Source organism: Echeneis naucrates, chromosome 9, assembly GCF_900963305.1.
Source record: "Echeneis naucrates chromosome 9, fEcheNa1.1, whole genome shotgun sequence".
In the NCBI taxonomy this organism is placed as follows: Eukaryota; Metazoa; Chordata; class Actinopteri; order Carangiformes; family Echeneidae; genus Echeneis; species Echeneis naucrates.
This window is the reverse complement of record NC_042519.1, coordinates 18172599-18182016: the sequence shown is the minus strand read 5'-3', so window position 1 is coordinate 18182016 and position 9418 is coordinate 18172599. Positions and strand designations below refer to the sequence as shown.

At 38.4% G+C, this 9418-nt stretch overlaps 1 protein-coding gene across 1 annotated transcript; it reads left to right on the top strand.

Annotated features, from left to right (window-relative positions):
* Positions 1-271: 271 nt before the first annotated feature.
* Positions 272-8937, top strand: LOC115049169 (B-cell linker protein). Its single transcript, XM_029511187.1, has 19 exons — positions 272-397; positions 2397-2422; positions 2514-2548; positions 2636-2673; positions 3290-3383; positions 3492-3559; positions 3652-3703; positions 3817-3915; positions 4891-4925; positions 5784-5820; positions 5915-5984; positions 6194-6224; positions 6364-6400; positions 6497-6602; positions 6742-6773; positions 6983-7026; positions 7504-7572; positions 7986-8144; positions 8244-8937. Exons 1-19 carry the CDS (start codon positions 389-391, stop codon positions 8358-8360), a joined length of 1158 nt encoding a protein of 385 aa, XP_029367047.1. The 5' UTR covers positions 272-388; the 3' UTR covers positions 8361-8937.
* The last annotated feature ends 481 nt before the right edge of the window (positions 8938-9418 follow it).

The window sequence follows — 9418 nt, the reverse complement described above, 5'->3', positions numbered from 1 at the left end:
TTATGACTTCATGTTCTGTAAACTGCTTGGAGTCTTTGATAGTCTGTTTCAAAAGTTAATGATTAATTTCTACTTTTGAAAGCAGATGGAATTCAAATAAGCCTATTAATCACTTGTGGGAAATGGTATAACAAGCAGTTGGTTGCGTGACCAGCTGCAGTGGGGAAATTTGGAGCTGAGCATTGGCTGTAGTTTTTTTTTAAAGGTAGAGCGGTAGCAGGTTACGCCGTCTGTCTGGCTCAGGTAGGAAATGCAAATGAGATCAGTTGGAGCTGCTCTTCACATTCTCTCTGTATCGCTCGCTCTCAATCTTTAAAACCATTCGCATTCAAGAAGCCAAACAAAGACCATTTCCTCATGACTTGAGCTGTGAGAATCAACCTAAATCATGACAATGGTAAAGTACTATTTTATTTTTATGATATTTTGGTGCATGAGATGCGAGAGGAGGAAGTGAACAGGGGTAGAGTGTGAGATCGTTGAGTTTCATTGTTGGGTGCTGTTGTAAGTCTGTTGTGTTCACCTTCCTAATTTCATAATTTTTCTTTTGAAGTTCTGAATAGAGAGGAAATATGATGACAACTGTACCATTAAAGGTTGTGAGTGTGTGGAAGTGTGAATCCAACAGTAAAAAATGACCCAGAAATCAAATATTTCAGTTTAAACCTGCCTGCATCAAAGTTGATGGTGATGCAAATAACCAATTTCTTACCTAAAGAAATTGAGTTCATCAGAATTTAGCCCTGTCTCGGTGTGATTTAACAGGATTTGGACTGTAAAATGGTGATACAGTTGCACGAGTGCAGTTTTGATGTGTGTTACATTTTAGCTTTTTCTGTGAGATTTGGATTGCGGTATATTATTTTTTTCGCAGATGATGAAGTTTTAACATATTTTAGATATTAAATTTACTGTGTTTTAAACCATTCATCGGGACTTATGTTAGTTTTAGACCAAACAGTGTTATTTTTTATCTTCTTTAAAGTTGCATATCTGTGATTCTGAGAAGAGAGTCCTTGTTTATTATTTGTACATCTTTAATTCTGTCAGTGCAAAATACTGTCATGTATTTAAGCGACATCTGAGCGTGACAGAAAAATTTTAGCAATGTATTTTATGTCACTATGAGATCTTAACAGGACTCATTTAAGCATACAGTTTTCAGTCAGTAAGTGATGTCTAGCCACAGAAATAATCTTGGGGGGTTTTGGTTTTGGATATTAGAAAAACAGCTTGTGATCGCCTTTTGTCGAATCTGAAACAAGTTCAGAGCTCATGCAGATGAACGACTTGCTTATTTGTTCACTGGCTCAAAAAAAAAAAAAAAAAAATCTCTATATATTAGGAAACAGAGATAAGGTCGACAGTGTGTAAACACACCAAAGCTGGCATGCAAGAGACAGACACTTTCTCTGAACTGAAAACTACTGTTGATTTTAAAACTAATATTAAGGATATATAGTATCTGAATGTCTGTGAAGTTAAAAAATAAATAAATAAAAAACATAAGGCCACATTTTATTCACATTTAATATAGCAGCCTCTGATAAGACAGACACAGTATTTCTATTGTCTGAGGCTGCATGAGTCTGGTCCTTGTTTGCATCATTTCATTTCATGGCCACAGGGCTTTTTCCTTTTTCCTCCTTTGAACTGATGGCACGTTACACTGAGACTTTACAGATAGTTCTTTAAGAGATTACAGCAGGTAACAACACAGTGTTTAAAAAAATTAGAAGCAGAACAGCTTTTCTGAAACTTAATCAGGCTTTAAAAACAGTGACATATGTGGAGTTATTCCGTGAGGTAAAGGTCATAGCAAAAATAAATAAATAAATAAATAAATAAATGGAAATAGCAGCACAGTTCTCTTTAACCTCTCACCTGCTCCTCACTTATCAGCACAGAATCAATTTTGTGTCTGACATGAGGTGGCTGCATTTGTGTGAGAGATAGAAGCTCTCCAGGCCCTTCTTCTCTCACTTCCTATCTTGTCAGTCTGTAATCATTTACTTTACATTAACACTTCCTCCATTACTGCCTGGCACTGTGGGAAAACGTTGCTCCACTTCCTGATTTTGAATTAAATATGGTGTTATCCCCACCTCCTCCTGCTTCCCTCTGTCATGCCCACGCAGATGTACTTTTCTGTGATTTTATTCATAATATTGAAGAGTTTCTGCTGTAAATCAATACTATTAACAACCTCCTTTGTATGTACTTGTTTATAATCAATTGTTTTTAATGAGTTATTTACTAAATTACTAAATTATTATATCATATCATATTATGGGGGTGCATAAAACATGTATGTGTTTTACTTACCCATGTAGTGAGGAGTCGTTTGTCTATTAAATCTCTAAATCTAAGGTTTCTGGGTTTTGTTTGTTTTTTAGAGCTTCTTTGGAAAACTGAAGAACCTGTAAGTATAGTTACTGTTTGTATAACCTAGTTATGTAGCTACTATTAGTAAAATCCAACTGGCACCATCTCACCTGTCCTGCTTCCCTCAGACACAGTGGACCTCCAGTGCCACCCAAAAGAACAGGTGAGACTGAACCTCGTGTCGAATGAAGGCAAATGTGCGTTCCTGCTTTTGTCTCTTCACTGCACACTCTTTTTTCATCCATCTCAGATAACAATTCTGGATTTGAGTGGCCAGCCGATGAGTTTGTAAGTAAAAAACAACAAGTGCCCCATCTGTGAATTTACATATCTCATCCACATGTGAATGAAGTGGCAGTATTAACCATCTTTATATGATATCACTCGAGGTGATTGCTTAAAGTCAATGAAACCAACACAACATGCAAAATAACTACACAAAAACACCACATGACTTCAAAGAAACACAAAAGACTTCAATGAGACAGGAAACAGCTACTGCTTCAGTTTCACATTGGGTGATTCGCTCTGGAGGAGGGCTGACAGGCCGGTTACACGTCTGTGTCCACTGGCCCATTGCCTCATAATCCATCCAGGCATTTCCCATTAACCCTGCTGAGTCGCCTCTGTTTTTCTGTTGCTTTACTGAAGGGGACCGATTTTTGTAATCTAAAAAAAAAAAAAACATAATATAATCTTTCTTTGAGTTTTCACAGACTGTGCAGTTTGACGCTGCTGTGCACAAAATACTGTAAAATTCACAGATAAGGTTTCCACTCCTTCTATCTACAGTCTCACTGAAACACTGTTGTCCCAGAATTCATGTTGTTACTGTATATTCCTAAAATGTGACATGCATGTAACCTTTAAATGAGTTTGATGTTCGCATATGTTTTTACGGCAGGATGATGAAGAGGGAGACATGTACGAAGCACCTCCATGTGAGCGTCCAGCTGTGAAAGTCCCACAGAGACAAGTGGAGGAGAATGTTTATCTGGGTAACAGCATGGCACTAAATCACTACAGCAAACAGTGCAGACCTGTTCGGGATAGATACACAATTTAACACAGATCTCTTGCCTGGACTTATGTTAACTGATGTGCAGAGAGGACGCCCGCCCCTGCTGTTCCACAGAGGCAGGCTGCTCCTCCACCCAGGCCAGGAAAACTCTTGGTAACTGGTCTATCTTTCGCCGTCTGCGGTTTCAAAGATTCCTGATGCGTCGCATTCGTTTCAATGAAATGATCTTTCCCCCTGTCATTCAGAAACCTCTGCAACGATCTGATGTCTTTTCCTATGAACCCAACAGCAGAAAACGTGAGACATTTATCTGTATTTTCATCTACACAAACCACACTACATTTCTGTTGTTTTTGTGTAATCCACCATTTTTCTTCAATGTGATACAACTACATTCTTCTCCCATGCAGCACCTGAAATAGACAGAAATGAGAAGCCTGGGAGAAACAAGATTCCTTCACCGGCGCGGTCTGTTCCTGTTCCGATCGCAACATCCAACACCGAGGAAGGTGCAGTGTTCACTTTTTCAGGCTTACTTCTGTGATATTAGCCTTTTATTGAAGGGGAAGATAAATATCTTGATTTGTTTTATTAGTCTTGTTATAATAGAAATTATGTCATTTGATAAAATCATAGAATGAAATCGTTTACATATGCTGGAGCTGTGCACTGAAAGATCTTTCCTCGGTAAACGTGTCTCTGTGCTTCAGTGTGTCAGCAGTGGGAGACATTTATTATTGATCGATAAATGCAACTAAAACTGGAGGGTTTTCAAACGTTTAACATCAGAAACAACTGCTGTGTTGCCTCCTCAGGTGAGGAGATGATTACCTCCATGTACTCAGGCCAGAGGTTGCACATTTCAGGTCAAAGGCCATGAGCTAAAAAGCTGAGGTTGAATATTTCTCTCTGACAAACAGTTGAAAGGATTGGAGACATCTTTGTTAAAAAACTCCCGAATACCTTTAATCTTCCATAAAAGTACAAAATAATCTATTAATTAGATGGCACCTTTAAAATGCCACCATTCCAGCTAATGATAAAAGATGTACTCAGACTCTTTAAAATTTTGTATATAATATATACATATATAATTTACACACTTTGTATAATATAATGCATTATAACTGATTGTTTTTGATCAGGTATTGCATAATTATTCAGCATCTAGCCATCATACATATGCAGTGCAGTAAAATTTTCCTACAAACTGTAGTGGATTAGTATAAAGTAGCAGTAAATCGAAATGCCCAAGTAAGTTGTGCAAGTGTCACAAAACTGAACTTTAATACACAACATTTCAGTAAACAACATTTAGTTAATTTGAAATAAATGAGGGACTTTAAGATCACTCCACCAACCTGAACCTTGTATTTGACCTTGTATTTTGTGTGCACGTGTTAATTCCTTTTCACATTAAAATTACTTATATCCAATTTTTGAGGGCTCACTCTACTGCTGCTGGTTTTATTTTGACATTTCAGATGTGTATCTGGATCCAAATGAAGAACCCAAAAAGGTAAGATTGACTTCAGCTATTTTTTGTTTTGTAAGACAGATCGAAGGACGTGACTCATCTGAAGACAAGTGTCAAACACCAGAAGGGCTGCTAATTAGCAGCAGTTAGTAAAATCGAAGTGGATAAGACGCTGGACAACTGTGCAGGCTGAGGAATTCAGATGAAACAAGCCAGTTTGGCCAATCATGCATGGATTAGTGAACAGGTCCATCGGGCACCAGCTCAAAGGAGAAATGGCTCCAAGTATCTGTGTAAAGCGACTATTTTCTGGCTTTAATTTCAATCCCAGAGCTCACGTTAAAGTACCCCTATCTTTTAACATTTTGCTTTGTTCATCCACATCCATTCCAGTTGTTTTTCCCCTATTTTTTACTTTTCCATATCACAGCTACACACCAAATTAATAAATTCACAGTCACATTATAAGTAACACAGCAGCGGTGAGAAATTTGATCATCATTCTCAGGTTTTATTTTATTTAGTTTTATTTTAGTTTATTGAAAGATTTCCGATTTCTGTGAAATGTCAGTGAAAGAGGTATAAAATGACTACGGACAGCATCTCTTTCAGTATGTGGGAGACTGATACCTATTACAGCGAGCAGCAAGTGATTATTTTTAACAAATGGTTAAATAGTTTGTTGAAAGTGCTGATCTAAGGGGGAACTCTTGAAGACTCTGAGGACTCTGACCCCCTAACGAATATACTTAAAATTTTAATCGATAATGCCAGAAAATGAACCATAAATTAAGCATACCAGTAAGTCAACTAATATCAGAAGGTTACAGCACATTTCAGCAGGTGTATTGGTACACATTGTCGGATAAATTGGACGATATTTATCATCTTGTGTTTCAGGAAGATAATGATGAACTGTATTTAGAGCCAACAGCAGGTAGGTTGAATCCCACTTCACAAGAACTTGCTCAAAGGAACAGTAGAGTGTGATAAAAAAAAAAAAAAAAATTTCCTTTTTTTCTGCTCCTCAGCTTGTGCTCCTGTCCCTCGTGGGCCGATCAGGCCGATGCCACCATCTCCTAAGACTGCTCCCATGCCCATGTAAGTACAGCCCTCCCTGAGCCCAAGCAACTTTCATCGCACCACGTATGTCCAGCACGGCATGATGTGCGTCAAATAGGAAATAACCTGTGCTTCCTGCTTTGTTTTTGCTGAAAAATGCAATGTAGTCAACAGTGCTGGTGTTATCGTTATAATTTCTGGTACTAGACATGCAACGAAAATAATTTCTCCTTTTTCTATATCTGAAGGATGAAGCCTCCTGTTCCCAGAGCTAAGTCTGTGAGTGTGTGTATTCGTGTAACTCTAAAGTGAGACTGACAAGATAAACACTGTATTAGAAAGAAACTCTGCATTTCCATTGCGCCAACAGGAAATTAAGATCAGCTTTTCAGAGTCACATTTATTTCCTCCCTTTCAGAATTCATTCTTGCCTTCTTTAAATGAGGTACAAACAGGTAAACACCACCTTTTTTTGACCGATATGACTGATCAATATTATAACCACTGAGGATGATGAGGATGATGAGGAAGTGCATACCTTGCCTCTATAGCTCCATCGGTGGAACCGAGACGTGCCACATTTCCAACCAAACCCCCTCCACCAACCCCCAGTGTTAAGCCCCCTCTACCAGCAAACCTGAAGGAAGTTAAAACCAGGTAAGGTTGTTGTGATAAAAATGCTATGTTTTTGCAGTGAACGGCAACAGTTTTTTTTTTTGCCATTCACCGCACTTCATGTGTAAACATCAGCATTTAAATTCTTTGTATAACATTAGCCGTCCTGTCTGTATTCCAGCCCTCCAAATCATCCCAGCAGTAAGCCTGCAGGTGAGTGCATATTTTTCCTTAAGAGGATTTTTTAAATCCTAAGGGTTGATTGTGATCATTTGGGCTTTGCTTAAATTCTTCACCTCATGTAATATTTAATTAATCATAATATTGATTAAAAAAAAAAAAAAAAAAAACATTTATTGCTAATTATAGATTTCCATCACTTTTTCTGCACTTGAATAATAATGTTTTTGACTTCTTTTAAGCTTCCTTTGGCGGTATGAGGACAACCAAACAATCTGGGAATGAGGTATGTTGTCAGCATCAAAACATCTTTCATGGTGGAAAGACGTGCAAAAGAACTTTAGGCAAGTGAAAGCGATCTTTCACTTGTGAAATCCTTTTATTTCAAGCATCAGTCTCCTGCTTAGAAGTGTACTTCTGGAAAAAAAGCTACCTCTTTGGCATCAAACATTTACTGAATGAAACCAACTGAGCTGTTTAGATGAAATATCTCTGTGGTGGAGCTGCAGATTACCTTAACTTGAAATGAGGGCCACGAATGAAAAGATTTTCTGTTGCACATTACATCATTTTCATGTATTCTGTAATGTACCACCTGAAACTGAATCTAAGTAACTCTGGAAAAAGGTGCGCATTTATCTTTGAAATTTTGTGAGTAGACATAAAAAACACACCACTTGAATGCTGATATGTTACTTTTGTCCATTATTAAACACACAATCAGAGCTCTGTTATTGATACCACTACTGTTTGTCTTTCCCAGAGTAAAGATTGGTTTGCTGGAGAATGCAACAGAAAGACAGCTGAAGAACTTCTACAGAGGGTCAACAAGGTAAATCAAATAGTTTGATGTTTAACTTCATGGTGAATTAAGAGCTAACGGTGAGCCATGGGGTTGTTTCATCCACAGTTAGTTTTTATCTTTCAGCAAACAAAAGGCTGAAGGCAAGAGTGCTGCACAGGCAATGAAGTAACTTCTGTGAAACGTGTTTGTGAGCATGTTCTTGCTGACACCCGAATCCAGTCAAATAAAAACCTAACTTGCATCAGACGCCTCCAGGGCTTCTGTTAATCACTTGTTTTCCGCCTTTCCTTCACCTTCCCCCAACTCTTAACCCGTCCTTCACGTTTGTTCTCATAAATCGTTCTCTCTCTCTCTCACAAACGTTTTTTTTTTTTATCCATCTCTTTTTCTGTCTTACTTTTCATGCTGTTTTTTCCTCAAATTATTTCTCCTTCTTGCAGGACGGCGCCTTCCTCATCCGACACAGCTCAGCTCAGAACTCCCGTCAGCCTTACACCCTCGCCGTTCTCTACCAGCAGAAGGTCTACAATATTCCTATCCGTTTCCTGGAGGAGACACAAGGTTATGCACTGGGAAAAGAAGGCAAGAAGAACGAAGAGGTGAGGTCAAATGGGGGGAAATACAAGAATGTTTTGCATCTTAGTAAAAAGCCACAGAGCTTCACGTTTTGTCACTTCTCCTTTATCTCTCCCTCTCAGATTTTCACCAGTCTTGATGAGATGATTTCTCACCACAGAAATAACCAATTGCTGCTGATTGACAGCAAGAGCAACGCCAAGCACACAGCGTATTTAACCCACCCTGCACGCCCTTAAACTCCACTACAACAGCTGCTCTTCCCGTGTTGATAAGAGTCACGTGACGATAACTCCATTGTTTGAGGGTTTACAAGTTAAAATTAAATGGAAATGCACAATGCAAATTTTCATTTTATGGAAATATTTGCACAGATGCTGTAAATCCCACAAACTGTTGCTCTGTGACACTCAGCGGCCAGACAGCATGAGTGCAGCATGAACCCAAAACATAATGCTGTCTGACCGCCAAGCTCTGTAGTGTGACGGGTCGATTTTGGTCGTGCCACTGCATTTCACTGACCTTTAAATACACAAACAGTGAGGTTTTACTTCTCTAAATCATCAAACTACATCACAAGAGCTTTCCCAATTTGAAGCTATAATCTTCACCATCTCTTTGACCCTCCCACTTATTTCCATTTTTATGCTCACGCATGATGAAACGCTGAGATCAATGTCTGTAACTTTATTTGAGTCGGGAGTGCAGATTTGTTGTACTATCGTTGTTTTTATTTTGATCGCTGTCATTTTGAAGAGACTGTCTGTTAAATGTGTCTTTTTGGTGTGATATTGTTATATACAGTACTTCATACAGTAAAAATGTATCATTGTTTTTATTTTATTTCTTTCATTCTTTTCTACCACAGTTTCTCATTTTTTACTGTTCCTGACCAGTAACCAGGATCCCGTAACAGACCCAGACGTCGTTTGATTAATTTCATCTTGTTTTGGATGCTCATCGGTCACAGGGTCAGTATGTTTAGGTGAGAGTTTGTGGCTTTAGGCTGAGCAGACGCTGGTGGTTCCACCTGCTTCCTGTCAGGGTGAAACCACCTCCCCTGTGGCCAAAAACCTGAGTCTTGGGCCAACTAGCACACTACATGCAAGACATTTAAGTACCATTATCCTGTCAGATTACAGTAAAGTTATGTTGCTGTTAAATTATACTCACAAGTATATCAGCTGGTAGGCAACAATTGCCATTACCTGAAACCTAAAATTCATGACATTTTTTTATAGAGCATCATACAGTTCTGCTGCTTCTTGTCTGAATGTTATGCCCTTTACTTTTTTAA